Here is a 17,546-nt window from a genome sequence, read left to right on the forward strand (position 1 = left end):
TCTCTCCCCATTCCCCCCTATCTCTCTCTGTCCCTATTCCCCCAACTTGTCTGTCTCCTCTCCCAATCCAAAACTCCCCAACCTTAATCTCTCTCTCTCTGCTGCCCAAATCTCTCTCTCTCTCTCTCTCCTCCATCTCTAAAAAGCTTTTCCACATGAATTCAATGTCCTGATTAATTTTGCAGAAATTACACTCTAATACAAGTGCTTAATTTTGTCCCTCTCTCTCTCTCTCTCTCTCCTCCATCTCTAAAAAGCTTTTCTACATGAATTCAATGTCCTGATTAATTTTGCAGAAATTACACTCTAATACAGGTGCTTAATTTTGTCCCGTCATTCCACACAAACAGCTGGGCAGGTGTGGGGGGGCGCGTAATGATGATGCGTGGGAATCTAGCTTTCTACATTAAATGGCACTGAACTGCAGAAGTCCTTGGAGAAAGTTCCGGAGACAGAGAATTAAAGGATTAAAGGGCTGAGGGGCTTGATTATTGGGAGGAGAGCAGAACAGATAATAAACGGATTGGTGGAGCTTAAAAATAAGAAAGGGATGATCACCTTGTTGGGATTGTCTTATAGGCTTCCGAGTAGTTATCAGGAAACTGTGAAGCAAATACGTAAGGAGATCTCAGAGAGCTGTAAGGGTAATAGGATTGTAATGGAAAGGGACTCTAACTTTTCAAACATAGACTGAGACTGTCATAGTGTTAAGGGTTTGGGTGTGGAGGAATTTAAATGTGTACAAGAGAATTTTCTTATTCAGTATGTGGGTGTATCTACCAGAGAAGGAGCAAAATGTGACCTTCTGTTGGGAAATAAGGCAGGGCAAGTGACTGAGGTATCAGTGGGGGGAACACTGTGGGAAGTGTTCATAATTCTAATGTGTTAAAATAGTTATGGAAAAGGATAGAACTGATCAAAAGTTAACGTTCTAATTTAGATGAAGGTATTCTACAGGAACTTTCCAAAGTTGATTGGGGGAGGCAATTTGCAGGTCATGGGATGGTTGGAAAGTAAGAGACCTTTAATAATGAGATTAGTGTTTAGAAACAGTATGTTCCTGTTCGTATGAAGGGCAAAGCTGGTAGGTTTAGGGAATTCGAGATGACCAGATAAATTGAGGCTCTGGTCAAGAAAAAGGAGAAGGCATATGGTAGATGGAGACAGCTGGGATTGAGTGAATCCCCCAGAAGAGTATAAGGGCAGTAGGAGAATGCGTGAGAGATCAGGAAGGTGAAAAGGAACATGAGATAGCTTTGACAAAATGAGTTATGGAGAATCAAAAGAGATAATATAAGTACATTAAGGGTGAAAGAGTAACTACAGACCAAATAGGGCCCTTTAAAGATCAACAAGACTGTCTATGTGTGGAACCACAGGATATGGGTGAGATATACTAAAACAAGTATTTCACATCAGTATTTACTGTAGAGAAGGACATGGAAGCTAGAGAACTTTGGGAAATAAATAGATTTATTAGATATCTTGAAAAGTGTCCATATTACAGAAAAGGAGGTGCTGGAGTTCTTAAAATGCACAAATTTAGACAAATGCCCAGGTCCTGATCAGGTATTTCCCAGAACTTTGTGGGAATCTAGGGAAGAGATTGCTGGGAAGACTGGAGTTTTGCTAATGTGGTACCGTTACTTAAGAAAGGCTGGAAGGAAAAGACAAGGAACTATGGACAAGTGAGCCTTGTGTAGTGGTGGATAAGTTGTTGGAAGTGATTCTGAGGGACAGCATTTACAAGCATTTGCAAGAACAAACACTGATTAGGGATAGCCAGCATGGCTTTGTGCATGGGAAATTATGTCTCATTAACTTGATTGAGTTTTTTGAAGAGGTGACAAAGAAGATTGATGAAGACAGAGCGGTAAATGTTGTCTAAATAGACTTCAGCAGGGTGTTTGACAAGGTTCCATGTGGTAGACTAGTTAGTAAGTTTGCAGCTTATCCATATCATTTCCGGTTCTTTTTCTCAGAGGATGGTAGATGGGGTCTAACTTGATGTGTATATTGATGGAGTTCCGGTTAGAATGCCAAGCCTCCAGGAATTCCTGTGCGTGTCTCTGTTTAGCTTGTCCTAGCATGTGTTGTCCCAGTCGAGATGGTGTCCTTCTTCATCTATATGTAAGGATACTAGTGATAATGGGTCATGTCTTTTTGTGGCTAGTTGTGTTTGTGTCCTGGTGGCTAGTTTTCTGCACGTCGGTCTGACGTAGTGCTTGTTACAATCCTTGCATGGTATTTTGTAAATGACATTCGTTTTTGCTGATTGTTTACATAGGGTCCTTTCGGTTCATCAGCTGCTGTTAAAATATGTTTGTAGGTTTGTGGGCTACCATGATGCCAAGGGGTCTGAGTAGTCTGGAAGTCATCTTGATCACATGGGCAAGTGGGACGAGGCGTAGCAAGCGATGTTTAATTTAGATAAAGGTGATGCATTTTGGTAAGGCAAACCAGAGCAGGACTTGTACAGTTAATAGTAGAACCCTGGTGAATGTTGCTGAACAAAGAGACCTAGGGGTGCAGGTGCATAGTTCCTTGAAAGTGGTGTCGCAGTTAGACATGCTGATGAAGAAGGTGTTTGACACACTTACCCTCACTTGCCATAATGTTGAATAAATGAGTTGGCATGTTATATTGCGGCTGTACAGGACATTGGTGAGGCCATATTTGGAATACTGTGCAATTTCGCTCGTCCTTCTAGAGGAAGAATGTTGTTAAGTTTGAGAGGGTGCAAAAGATATTGACGAGGATATCATGTAGACTGGAGGGTTGGAGCTATAGGGAGAAGCTGAGGAGGTTGGGGCTTTTTTTTCCTGGAGCATCAGAGACTGAGGAGTGACCTAAGAGAAGTTCATAAAATCATGAGGGGCATGAATAGGGAGAATAACCAATGTCTTTTCCTTGGGGAAGTCTAGAACTAGAGGACATAGGTTTTAGGTGAGAGGGGAAAAATTTACAAGTGACCTTAGAGGCAATTTTTTTCACGCAGGTGGTGCTTTGTGTATGGAAAAAGCTGCCAGAGAAATTGGTGGAGGTGAATACAATTACAATATTTAAAAGGCATCTGGATTGGTATATGAAAAGGAAATGTTTAGAGGGATGTGGGTCAAATGCAGGCAAATGGGGCCCAGGTCAAATTGGGATATCTGGTCGGCACAGATGAGCTGGATCAAAGGGTTTGTGTCCATGCTGTATGAGTCAGAACTGAGAAGAGAGTCAGGACTCAGGAAGAAATCAAGGAGAATTCTGTTTCAGAGGACCTCAATTACAAGTGATAGCAGGACACTAGGTTGGAGGGGGAAGATCTATATCTTTACTGTGGGTGGTGCCCCTCCCACACTTGGCAGTTTCAGTAGAACCGCACTTCCTTCCCTAAGTCAGATGTCAGTCATTCTTAACAGGAAAAGGCAACCTTGCATATAATTGGCCAATCTGTACACAGCAACCTGTGTAATTCTTGAGATTTTATAGACAAAATACTTAATAATTGAATAATAAGTATGCCTGTCAAATCATTCTCCATTAAGATAACATATGAAATCATGAGAAGAGTCAGTATAAATATAGTTTAGAAACAGGGAAGCTATAATCTGAAAGTTGGCTGAAAACTATTATAAAAACAGGTGGATTTTAAAATTGTCACTTAATGTACATAACCAACAATATTGTTGAGTGGATACAGTCCTGAATATTTAATCCTTTGCAAACTGTGCAGAGCTGAATTGACTGTTAATTATGCTGTACTCTAATTTACAACAAGAACAACTGTGTAATCCAGGATTCACTTGCATAACAAAATTGGTATTAAGCTATCATCAAGAGGTTGTAAACATTTCATGCCTCAAAGATGCTGAAAGAAAAAAATGTTAGAATTCTTGAGGCATAGCTCACGCAGCCTGTGGGACTATACTATGGGGGGTGCTTGTCAAACTGCAGTTGAACTTGGTCAAATTTTCTTTCTTCAGGCTATTAGTCAAATTTTCACTTAGTTTCTCATTTGCTGAGCTAAAAACCCGGAAGAAAATCAAGTTACAGCTTACTGGTAAATTTTCAACTCCTGATATTACACCTAATACTAATTAATAGCAATGGTGTCCATTGATAACTGTTGAGGATGTCAATTATAATTCTCCAGTGCAACTGTATCAAATAATAGCTGAAAAATTGCATTTCAGTGCTTATGAGATCAAGCGATAACTGAAAGAAACTTTTGAAAATGAATGAAAGCAGTCGAAAGTGAATGATATTGAAAGAAAGTAACAAAGAGGATTGATGAGGGCAGAGCGGTAGATGTGATCTATATGGATATTGGTAAGGCATTTGACAAGGTTCCTCATGGGAGATTGGTTAGCAAGATTAGATCTCATGGAATACGGGGAGAACTAACCACTTGGATACAGAACTGGCTCGAAGGTAGAAGACAGTGAGTGGCGGTGGAGAGTTGTTTTTCAGTCTGGAGGCCTGTGACCAGTGGAGTGCTACAAGGATCAGTGCTGGGTCCACTACTTTTTCTCATTTATATAAATGACTTGGATGTGAGCATAAGAAGTGGCGGTGGAGAGTTGTTTTTCAGTCTGGAGGCCTGTGACCAGTGGAGTGCTACAAGGATCAGTGCTGGGTCCACTACTTTTTGTCATTTATATAAATGAGTTGGATGTGAGCATAAGAGATATAGTTAGTACGTTTGCAGATGACACCAAAATTGGAGGTGTTGTGGACAGCAGAGGGGGTTACCTCGGATTACAACGGGATCTTGATCAGGGTAACTTTGTCATGCAGAGAGCGGTGCGCGTGTGGAATGGGCTGCCAGAGGAAGTGGTGGAGGCTCGTACAATTCAAAAACATTTAAAAGGCATCTGGATGGGTTTATGAATAGGAAGGGTTTGGAGGGATATGGGCCGGTGCTGGCGGGTGGGACTAGATTGGGTTGGGATGTCTGGTCAGTGTGGATGAGTTTGACCAAAGGGTCTGTTTCCGTGCTGTACATCTCTATGACTCTATGTCAAAACTTGCTGGTATGGTGAAGCAAAACAAACTTTATAGGTTGTGCCTGCAGACCATGAGGTGCTTTTGAATAGAACTTCAAAAAGGGAAACATGTCTTTATTTCCGGAGGATTAAACACGTTAATTCCTAATGGCAGTAATTATATTCATAACCTATTCAGTCCTTCTTATCCTGTCTTTATAGTCTGAACGCTCCTTCAGCCGTATAACTCTCAATGAACTCTGTCTTCTTAATACTGAACTCTTGTGCATCCTCATTGCTCTTCATTGCATCATACATATCTTCAGCCATGTAAGGCCTAAGGCCTGGAACCTCCTCCTTCAACCTCTCGATCTTTCTTTTCAAGATCCTCATTGCAGGATGGTGGCAGAGTAATGCACTCTTGCTGGAGCTCATGTGCTCTGCCTGTTCATTTTTTTCTCTTTCTTTTCCTCCTTCCTGCTTTTTTTGTCAACTAATGACTTCAACTTACCCGAAGGGCAGTGGAGGAGCTGGCAAGCACTGGAGGCCAATCCTGGAGCTGTGGGAAAGCAGTCCTAGAGTGGAGGCCGGCAGGGGGAGTGGAATCCTGGCGTGGAGGCCGGCGAGGGGAGTGGAGTCCCAGAGCGGAAGCTGGCGAGGGGAGTGGAGTCCCAGAGTGGAAGCTGGCGAGGGGAGTGGAGTCCCAGAGTGGAGGCCAGAGAGGGGAGTTGAGTCCCAGAGCGGAGGCCGGAGAGGGGAGTGGAGTCCCAGAGCGGAGGCCGGAGAGGGGAGTGGAGTCCCAGAGCGGGGGCCGGAGCGGGGAGTGGAGTCCCAGAGCGGAGGCCGGAGCGGGGAGTGGAGTCCCGGAGCGGGGAGTGGAGTCCCAGAGCGGAGGCCGGAGCGGGGAGTGGAGTCCCAGAGCGGAGGCCGGAGAGGAGAGTGAAGTCCCGGAGAAAACTTACCTCAGAGCAGACTGGAGGTTTGGAGTGGAGTAGGATGGTTCTTAGACTGGGGTGTGGTGCAGGTGGTGCAACCATGTATGGAAGCCCATGCGCTCAGCTACAGCAGTGTAATGTTTATGTGTAATTTGTTTGTGGCTGTAATGTCTATCCTTTTAACTATGTCTTATTTCTGTAAAGTAATACAATTACTTCTCTTTTTTATTCCTTTTTTATAGCTAAGATTTGTACCTAGGTTCTTGTACCTAAGGTGGCACTATAAGAGGTGTCATTGTAAATTTTTTCCCTGTACTCCTGTATATCTGTACATGAGTACACGTGACAATAAAGGATGTTCTAATTCTAATTCTCAAACCTGCGTTTTCTTCTTTAGCTCAGTTCAGTTTTTGTCGGATTACTTTGCTGTGAAGTGCCTTGGAACATGTTCTTATATTGGAAGACATAAAATGCACATTGTTGTTGTGACAGACCCTTAACAGAACAAAGCTTCTGATTCCACATGCTTAGAATCCCAGTAGGAAATAAGAATAGAGAGAGGTTTGCAACATCGATTGGAATCCAAGCAAACACATCAGAGGGAGAAATTTCAAATTAGCAATGCCTGCATCAAACATTCAAAAAAAAGAGTTGCATTTATATTGTGCCTACTTGGCATCTCAAAGTGCTTTACAGCCAATGAGATGTAGTCACTGCTGTAATGTAGGAAATGCAGCAACCAATTTGTGCACAGTAAATTACAACATATAGCAATGTGATAAAGACCACAGAATGTGTTTTTGAGGTGATAATTGAAAGATAAATATTGGTATCAAGGTTATAATGTGCATGTGGTACTTGAAATAGGACCGAGAATCTTTTACATCCACAGAGAGGGCAGGTGAGAACTCAATTTAAAAAGACAAAAGGTGGCTGAGTCTAATTGTGGCCAATAATTTTAACTATTATTGACCAAAAAAACTGTTTAGTTAAAATAAATTGATAGTCTATTGAGTTGAGGATTCCAATTTTGACATTACTTTTTTTAAACCTATGAATTGGGGACTTTTCTCTTTATGTAACTATTAATAATCTGTGTTGCAGCATCTAACAATCTAGTTCTAACCATTTTTCAGTGCACCATATGAACTTGTCTGCTTTTATACATTCAGTTTACTTTGTATTCAGCATACCTACCCAAAACTGGTATATGGAAAAAAACCTATTAATTTTAAATATTTATACATACATTCTGTTACACTGATAACAATGCTGCAAAATGTCACTATTTCATTGTTTTCCTGAAAATCTAGTTTGGCCCAACACCCCCAGGTAAAACAGTTATTGCAGGTTAGAAGATTTATTTCTCCCCAGATGAAAGGGCCTTGTTAGGTTCTTCCTTTTTTTTCCCATTGATCTCTTTGAATTGTCATCAACGCGATTTATGACTATCACTTGAGGGGAAAACAAAAAAGACCGATTCAAATGGTGTTAATTTTATATTTCCAATATCAATCTTGTGATTATAGTGACACCGTGACAGCTAGAACATCTGAAATTGGGTCCTAGAGGCAAAATTCTTTACTGAACATCCCTATTTGATAAATGCCATAAGGACAACAATAAATTTCAAGAAGAGTACCAGCTAATTTGGTGATGGTCATCAGATAGATTTGTTGCTGTGAGGCAGACACATTCCATCAATAGAGATTTTTAAAAAGCCATAATGTTTCATGAATCTAAAATAAAAACTTAAAATATTGAAGTGAGCAGAAGATTAGCTAATATTTGAAAGGGGTGAGACAGTTTAACATTCTGCTTTATTCAGTTGGCTGAGAAGCAACGGGACCCCAGCTCTGACATTAGGCAGTGAAATGTTTAGGGGAGCCTTAGGCATGAGTAAAAGTTGGCTAGCCACTTGAAGGAATAGCAGCTGTAAAAATGGCTCCTGCAGTTAGGTTCCTACTCCAGTCCTTGCTTCTAGATACGGCCTGACTTGGTTGTGTTTATATTTTCACTGATAGCCAAATGGAATTGAGAGTTGTCTTTAGTGATGAAAGGCAGTGAAAGCTGGAGAAGTCAGGCTTCAACTCTTGCTTAAATTAGCTAAACCAATGTGATTCTCCAAGTGTGGTCCAGGGAATAATTGAAAATGCAAGTCACAGCTGCAAAGATTACAGGCACAGCTGAATGAGAGAAAGGACAGAATCCTCATACCCTCACTCATGTGACATCACGCAGCCAGATTAATTCTCACTTGCATGGCATGAATTTTATAATCAATGACAAATGGTTTAATTTCAAAATTATATTTCACTTTCAACAGAGACATTGTGCTTGCACAGCTGAAAGTAAAGATGAGCAACCTGATGAATGTGAATCTCAATGTGAGACTGATATTCTCCAGCTTGAAACTGGACATCACTCTCTTGGTATTTTATCAAAAGCAGCACATTTTTTCCATTAATTCTGATGCTTTTTTTACCCCAGTGGCAAGTGGAAGAAGACTGGGTAGGGCAAGTAGGTGTTCCATTGGGTCTTTTGCCCAATCTCTCACTGATTTGCAGATTAAAAGAGATCCTTTGGTCTAGTGACTAGGAGTCAGGTTTGAGGAATAGATTCTGAATGAGGTAGATGAATAGTGGAGTCAAACAATAAATGAATTAGTGTTGAACCTCAAGGGAAATCAGAAAGTTCACAGGGAATGTAGAGAATATCCATGTAAAAGTAAAATAAATATCTTACATTTTAACGTGTCTTCTGCAAGTTGTGTTTCAAAGAAAATGCACTGCTTATGAACTACAGTGACCGTGAATGTCAGAATTGTAATTTGTATACAGCTGACAGCAGGGTTAGTCAAGGAACTGGGACTTTTGACACAAACTTGCAGGGTTGGATCTTAAGTTTCTCATTCACGTTAGTCCCTTTCTGATTTAAGGCTTGCTGCCAGATGTGCGCGCACACACACAACAATGCCAAAAGTCACATAATTTCACTGATATGAAGACTTTCCACTCCTTGAACTTAAGAATTGTCTGGTTTTGTAAAACTAACAGTGCAAGTGAAGTAAACTTTCATTTTCATCTGCTCCATGTTATGTAAGGATTTAATAGCAGTCAAATTAAGCATTATTTTGAATTTGTTCAGCAACCTTGGTATGCCCGCAGAAGGACTTTTCAATGAACAAAGTTGTTTTAAAATTATTATTTAATCTTAGGAAAAATATTAATTTATGTTTTAGAAGAAATTAATAGAAAACATTACATGACTAACTATTGAAACATTGATTTTGATTAGATATGATAATATGATATTGTATAAGTAGAATTTATATTTGGCTTTTAATATTCCTCTGTTTTGTTCTTGTGGTTTATATATGTTCTTTATTCTTTGTGCTTTCATGCTACCTTGCAGTAGATAAGACAAATCACCAATACTCTGGTAAGATTTTTGTGTGTCTGCTATAATGCTTATGTTTTAGCTTATGTGTCCATTCAATTAATTGGTCAGTACTTTTCCCAATTCTGATATAACCTACTGGGGCAATAACCTGGATTTTTTGAGCAGTAGCAATGGTGGTCTGATTACTTCTACCCTCAGAATTTCTCCAAACTGATCCTCCTGTGCATTTCTTCTAGGATCTTCCATATTTGATCTGTCCAAGAAATTCCAAGCACAATGCCTCTTTGGGAACTCTGACAGAGTAGAGTGGAATTAGGGTGGACAGAACAGGCCTCCCTTTTACACTACTAACTGTCTTATGGTATAATTCAAGGCCCAGTGTAAATATTAGTGAATGAGGATGAGTAAGAAAGTAAATGGCTAAGATGTCTATGCGGTGAGTGACTAGTCTGGCCAGAGGTATTTTGGCTTTGTCGGGAGGGATTATGGGATAAAGGAATATAGATTCCCTATAATGTGGAAGCAGGTCATTCAGCCCATGGTGTCCACACCAACCCTCTAAAAAGCAGCCCACCCAGTCCCACCCTCTACCCTATCCCTGTAATCCTGCATTTTCTGTGGCTAATCCACATAGCCTGCATATCCCTGGATATTATGGGCAATTTAGCATGGCAAATCCACCCAACCTACACATCTTTAGACTGTGGAAGGAAACCAGAGCACCTGGAGGAAATCCACACAGTTACAGGGAAAATGTGCAGACTTCACACAGGCAGTGGCCCGGGTCCCTGGCATTGTGAGGTAGCAGTGCTAACCACCGAGCCACCATGCCGGTAGTCAGGTCTGTTTGAGGAAAGTAGTCAGGTGATGAGGAAAGGTGATCATGTTTAGACTAGTCAGATCAGGTTGGAGGAGAGCGTGGATTAGTCAAGTGATTTGGTGGTCATGAAGGGTAGTCAAGTGTGGTAGTGTCCATTATTCGGGAGAGGGAATAAGTTCAGAGGAATGCCAGATCCTGCTGTGATATAAATGGATCTCATTATGTGGCACCTGTGTGTCTGTCTTTTATCTGACTTATTACCTGAAGATCCCGGTGGCCACCAACCGCAAAATTAAAAGGTATACAGCAGCAAAATTAAAAGGTGTCCATGGATTTTCTAGGAAGATAGAATTTTTTCCTCCATCTGACAAAAGTTTCAAATTTGTGAAAGCTGATGCATCTGTGTTTTACATGGTCACTGTAATAGACTACTCAGATAAAGTCTTTTTATTGGCCAAATACTGTCAGAATGCTCCCTTACCAAATGTGAAACAGTACTTTTTTCTGAAAGCTACATCTAAAGGCATGATTAATAAGATAAGAGCACAAAATACTTGAGACTTTGTGAGCATGATCCTCTTTGCACAATGATTAGCAACAGTCTCTGTTATCCTGAGACTTCTCTATCACTTTGCTTACATTTATCCACTGCCTTCTTTAGATTCATTCTTAAATGTATCATTTTGTTTTTGGAAGTAAATTTTTTAGGAAAACCTTGAAAAAATCTTCACATCGATGCACATCTTTGATTCTTTTTTTACTGCCGTGCCAAATCTTAATGTTTTAATTAAGAGGGCAACACATGAAAAGAAACAAAGAGAGAAGTTTAAAATGTACAGATGAATCTTCGAGTAAAAGGAAGCTGGAGCTGCAAATGCTCAACTGACCCAAGTATGAACTAATCCAGTGTTTACTTAACAGCGAAGTCTTTATCGCCTTAAATGGACAGAAACCTACACTTCAACATCGGAACGTATGTCACGTTGTAGCATTCTGATGACCTCTTAAAAACAGAGCATTCTCTGATTTTTTTAGAAATAAATTAAAATGGAATTTCACTACATCTAGCTATTGCCCAATTCTGCACTGCAAACTGAAACTGGCAAGTACATAATGATCTTTAAGGTGACTAAGTTTGACCAAGATGCTGTAATTTGGCATTGATTCTGGACTAGGCAGGACTGTACCTTTCAGACAATTACATGACATCATAACATGTAACATTCTGTTGCAAAGGTACTTGCCTCACCTTGAGTTAGTCTGTCTGTGTAGTTGAGTCAGTGTAAAGTCTTCAGTCAGCTTTGTGGACCTAATGTACAGTGACATCAATATGCTGAAAATGCAGACTGTTTATGTTGGTGATGTTATAGCCATGTAAGTAATTAGAAATGTTGATAAAATTCAAGACATCTTTCTCAACAATAAGCATATTCTCTGTGGAATATATTAAACAGACTAACATTTGTAAGCCAAGTAAGACATCATGCTAAAAGCATTCAGGATAGCAATTGGGCAAAAAAAAAATTAGTTGTGGCAGCTAATTAATGGCAATGTGTGAACGCGAAAGCCTGAAAAGGTGAAGGAGGCATGGCAGTTATGAAAAGGCATTTTGCTCCCTGTCCCCTGTTAACCTATCTGGGTCTGAAGCTGAAGTTACAATTATAACTGAAAGTAAGGGCTACAATCAAAATTAATGGCTCCGAACCTAGCACACTGAAGCACAATTAATGCTCTACCTTTTTCTCCTTTTGAAAAAAATATTTGTTTAAACGTGCTGAAGGATTGCCTCAATCTAAGTAATCATCCTGAAACAAAGTTTGGAAAACAAACACTGAAAAGCCTGTCTATACTAAGAAAGCCTTACCTTATCAGTTGATTCTGCTATTTTCTTCGACTGAAAAGAAGTGAAAATTTTAAAACAATATGCATATTATGTCATTTCTGCTTTTTAAGTACAAATGTTGTGTAAAGACACCAGCTCCTAACTGAAAGCAGGCTCAAAGGGATAATGGCCTACTCCTGCACCTGGTTTCTATGTTTTAAAGGGGAAACAAAGTTTAATTATAGAGAAAAGAGAACAGAAGTTAATAACAATTGAAAAACAATAAAGTACTACAGTGCAGATCATATTCTTTCATAGCATTTTTGAAAAGTAAAACTACTCAAAGAAAGATGGAAAATAAACATGGCCTGATAATCCATTGACATTCTGTCAGGAATTCAATGGTTTATTGAATATTTCTTTATCTCAAAGACTGGTATGCAGTCAAACTTCTTGCTTTTGGCACTGAGTTAAGAATGAAATTCCTTGGTATTTATGAGGGGACCACTGAGATCCTGATATAAAAATTTCAGATTTTAGAATACCAACTGAAACTTCAAGTCAATTTCAGGACAGGAGATGTGTTGCTGGAAAAGTGCAGCAGGTCAGGCAGCATCCAGGGAACAGGAGAATCGACGTTTCGGGCATAAGCCCTTCTTCAGGAATGAGGAAAGTTTGTCCAGCAGGCTAAGATAAAAGGTAGGGAGGAGGGACTTGGGGGAGGGGCGTCGGAAATGTGATAGGTGGAAAGAGGTCAAGGTGAGGGTGATAGGTCAGACTGGGGTGGGGGCGGAGAGGTCGGGAAGGAGATTGCAGGTTAGGAGGGCGGTGCTGAATTTGATGGATTTGACTGAGACAGGCTGGGGGGAGGGGAAATGAGGAAACTGGTGAAATCCGAGTTCATCCCTTGTGGTTGGAGGGTTCCTAGCCGGAAGATGAGGCGTTCTTCCTCCAATCGTCGTTTCGCTGTGGTCTGACGATGGAGGAGTCCAAAGACCTGCATATCCTTGGAGTGGGAGGGGGAATTGAAATGTTGAGCTACAGGGTGGTTGGGTTGGTTGGTCCGGGTGTCCCAGAGGTGTTCTCTGAAACGCTCCGCAAGTAGGCGGCCTGTCTCCCCAATATAGAGGAGGCCACATCGGGTGCAGAGGCCACATCGGGTGCAGAGGCCCTGTCTCAGTCAAATCCATCAAATTCAGCACCGCCTTCCTAACCTGAGATCTTCTTCCCGACCTCTCCGCCCCCACCCCAGTCTGACCTATCACCCTCACCTTGACCTCTTTCCACCTATCACATTTCCGACGCCCCTCCCCCAAGTCCCTCCTCCCTACCTTTTATCTTAGCCTGCTGGACAAACTTTCCTCATTCCTGAAGAAGGGCATATGCCCGAAACGTCGATTCTCCTGTTCCCTGGATGCTGCCTGACCTGCTGCGCTTTTCCAGCAACACATCTCCGGCTCTGATCTCCAGCATCTGCAGACCTCACTTTCTCCTCAATTTCAGGACATGCAGGCTTGAGTTCATGTCATGCTGACAACAGCCAAGTGAAACAAGTGACCAATTTTGTAAGCAGGTGTCAACATAAAGATACAGAATATAATTTAATTAAAGTCAACTTGGTTGAAAGGATCATAAAATTGGTCATTGCTTCACCCCATGAAATCCTTCAAAAAAGCACGTCAGGGCAAACTCAAAAAATATACCATTAATGCCCAACTTAAAGGATGCAAGTATATGACTGAGGAATAATTATTGTGTCTGTCAGCAAATTTTGTAGAATATCCAAATCTTGGATGTGGTGTTGCTTGTCTCACCCACTGAGACGTAATGAAGCATTTTGTGATATTTGCAAGCTATTTTCTACGAGAGGAGATTGAACAAAAATGTATCAAACTACTTACCGAGAGAAACTCGAAGTACACCACAGTGTTCCATAGCAGCATATGAAGAAGGGCCAACCAAGGAACAATGCCAGGGAAGTTTCCAAAGTTCTATCTGTGGTCCACAAGCAAAACAAACAAAATTCACAATAAAATCTAAAGCATACAATAATACAGTTTACAGATTACAATCAGATAATGTTTAATCAGGACATCTTTAACATCTCCTACCTTTGATTTGAAGTCCCACCTGCTTCAAGAAGACCACTATCACCAAGAAAACCACCATCACCAAGAAAACCACCATCATCAAGAAAACCACCATCATCACAGTACCAAGGAAACTCATGCAGCCTGCCTCAACAACTAATGCCCAGTCTGACTTCCATAATTATGAAATGCTTCAAGAGGTTAGTCATGGCTCACATCAACTTGAGCTTACCAGATTACCTTGACCTGGAATTCCAAACAAACTCATTTCCAAATTCTGAGACCTAGGTCTCAGCTCCCCCCTCCATAACTGGATCCTCAGCTTTCTGACCTATAAACCGCAATCAGTCAGAATAGGCAACAATCCTTCTCCCCATAATCGTCTCCTCAAGGCTGTATACTCAGTCCCCTACTATACTCCTTATGCACTCACGATTGGCCAAATTCCGCTCCCAATCCATTTACAAGTTCGTTGACGACACCAAGATTGTAGGTCAGATCTCAAACAATGTTGATCCAGAGTACAGGAAAGCGATTGAGTGCTTAGCAGCATAATGTAAAGACAACAATTTCTTCATCAATTTCAGTAAAATGAAGGAACTAGTCATTAACTTCAGTGATGCGGAGGTGGAGATAGTCGAGAGCGCATCAAATTTCTGGCAATGATGATCATCAACAACCTGTCCTGGTCTACCCACATTGATGCGACGGTCAAGAAAGTACAGCAATGTCTCTACTTCCTCAGGAAGCTGAGGAAATTTAGTATGTCCACAAAGACACTTACCAATTTTTATAGATGAACCATAGAAAGCATTCTATGTCGATGTATGACAGCATGGCATGGCAACTGCGTTTCACAAGACAGCAATAAACTACAACCCAGTCTAAAGCATACAATAATACAGTTTACAGATTACATTCAGATAATGTTTAGACAAAACTAGCCTTCCATCCATTGATTCCATCGAGACTTCCAGCTGCCTCAGGAAAGCAACCAACATTATCAAAGACTCCTAGTTATACGCTCTTGCACCTTCTTCTGTTAGGCAGAAGATTTAAAAGTTTGAATACATGTACGAACAGATTCAAGAGCAGCTTCTTCCCTGCTGTAATAAGACTTTTAAACAGACTTCTCAAATTTTGATGTTAATTTCTCTCTCTGCACATTCTGTGTGACTGTAACACTGTATTCTGCTCTCTGTTCTACTAGCTTGATGCACTTTGTATGGTATGATCTGCCTATATAGTATGCAAAACAGCACTTTTCAATCTTGCCCGGTACATGTGACAACAGTAATGAAATCAAATCATGTAGATGTGATCAACTTGATGCACCACATTGACTTGTATAAAAACCAAAGCTTTTTCCTCCATCCACGATATATCAAAAAAGTATTGGACGGCATGCACTACATGCTAAGATGAATATTGGTTCAAATGCAGATATCATTCCCATACACACCTTCCACAAGATGTACTCAGGAAACTGGCACAATGTTGAGCAGTCCCCACAAGATGAATTAACTCCTTTCAATGTGTCCACATATCCAATGCTTTGACATTTTCTGTAATAAATGCCGAAACAGATCCTCTGGACGGACACCTGAAACATTTTCCAACATTGAAATTGATGAAACTTGTTTCAGTTGTTTACCAGTTTACATTAATTGATGTATTTTCTTGATCAGTAAGGTATCACATACATGTTTGCAACACCAAAGATTTCAGACCATTAATCTCATACCTTGGTCATGGCAAAGCAGAGTAGATTCCGCCAACTACATGAGATGACAATCTGCTGCAAAAGTTCAAAAATATGTCATCGGGTGGCTTAAATTCATTCAAAGGGCATCTGAGGACTCTCCATGAATATAATCTTCAATGTCAAGCAGTTTGTAATTCTGTAAGCTCAATTTCAAGATGTGCCAGACCATACTCAAAACCGTCACATGGATGGAGGAAAAAGCCAAGAGATTATCACATGAATCCATATGTAACCAGCATAAGTAGGGTATCAATCAACTGATCACTTCTGAAGAAGAATGATTTTAGACTTGAAACATGAATCCTGTTTCTCTCTCCACATGTTCTGAGATCTGAATTTTTCCAGCATTTTCTGCTTTTAATTCAATCAAGTTGTCTGATACTTGTCAACTCCATTAATTGGAGTCCTTTGACGTAAGAATCTTTCAAAGCTACTGATAACATTCCATGTCGATTACATGCTAGTAACTGACTATTTCACAAATTTATTTTTCAGACAGCAAATTAAAGATGGTATTCCACAGAAGCTGAACTGCCAAGTCATGATTGTTATATAAGGACTAGATATGGTTGTATTTTATATTCACCAAGGTATTGATTTAATGTACAGAGTCAATAAGTCAACATGTATCATTGGACATGTTGATTGGACATGTGATTCCCATTCTTTAAAGGGAAATATTGTGTTGTGACATTAATTCAAGACAAGACAGGCCTGTCTTCTTGAGAGAGTCATATGGCATCATGACCTATGTTCCCTCTAATTTCTTCAACCACTGCGTAGACTTAAGAAGTCTGTGTGCCAGCAGTAGGAGAAACCAGAATTGAATATGACGCCACAACATCAGCATGCCAATCAGCAAGTGCGGCTACAGAGCTTAGCGGGAATGTTGATCGTGATGTGATATTTTGGTTTAAAGATACCAGCCTTACCGTCAGGCACAGTGTCCGTGTAATAGTCAGTGTGTTGTCTTCAGTCAGTTATGTGTATGGAATGTACAATGACGTCAGTGGCAAATGTTATGTGCATTCATGTATAGAAAACTTTTGTGTTCTGTGCTCACCAGGACAATTTGCAAGAATCCCAATTCAAAGGGAAAACCAACTGCATGTGAGGAGAGTGCTGATTTGTTGGCAAGTGGACTCCTCTTGAAAGAAGTGTTGTCACGATTCATAGTTAACTGCTGAGCTTGGTTTAAATTTTAAACCTAGGTGCAATTACTCTGATTAGTCAGCGCATTGCCCTGAGAAGTGATCCAGGAAATAGCTGTCACCTATTTTGTTGAGTTGAAACAGGTGCAGTGCATGTGTATGTTCCTTTTGTCTCTAAAGAGCACGGTCCTGTGTATTAATGTATGTAGCCTTCAGTACAAACAAGTGTGCCATATTGTGAATTAACTGACAATTCTAAATTATCTTTCAACATAATTCTTTAGACACTCAGGATTATCCAGCAAATGTCCAGTTACACTGTTAGATTTAATGTTGAACACTGTTGCAAGCTTTGCAAGCATGAGCTGTTTGGGTTTGGTCAATACCTTGCTTGTTGCGAAAAGCTGAAGAGATATGCTATTTCAAATGATCTGCCAGTCTTTAGAATGTATGGCCTACATGGCAAGCACTGTAATGCATTCACTGTAGTCCTCATTTGAACATCTTTTCAGCTTCATGACAGCATCCTGTTAGTGGCAAATGTTCCTCCTGTTATGACTGCATAGTTGAAGTGACAAACCACTA

The 17,546-nt window shown here is 40.5% G+C and overlaps 1 protein-coding gene across 4 annotated transcripts in view; it reads left to right on the forward strand.

The window, feature by feature from the left end:
• The window catches only part of sdk1a (sidekick cell adhesion molecule 1a), an 856,101-nt gene that overhangs the window by 466,663 nt on the left and 371,892 nt on the right, over positions 1 to 17,546 (forward strand). For 2 of the 4 annotated variants that reach the window (XM_043711901.1, XM_043711903.1), the window contains exon 6: positions 9,326 to 9,352. The exons of the other annotated variants lie outside the window; for them this stretch is intronic. In XM_043711901.1, coding sequence (XP_043567836.1) covers positions 9,326 to 9,352 — 27 coding nt within the window. The remainder of the gene's footprint in view (positions 1 to 9,325; positions 9,353 to 17,546) is intronic. 4 annotated transcript variants of the gene reach the window in all.

The sequence above is a fragment of the Chiloscyllium plagiosum genome, chromosome 21 (genome assembly GCF_004010195.1).
Source record: "Chiloscyllium plagiosum isolate BGI_BamShark_2017 chromosome 21, ASM401019v2, whole genome shotgun sequence".
In the NCBI taxonomy this organism is placed as follows: Eukaryota; Metazoa; Chordata; class Chondrichthyes; order Orectolobiformes; family Hemiscylliidae; genus Chiloscyllium; species Chiloscyllium plagiosum.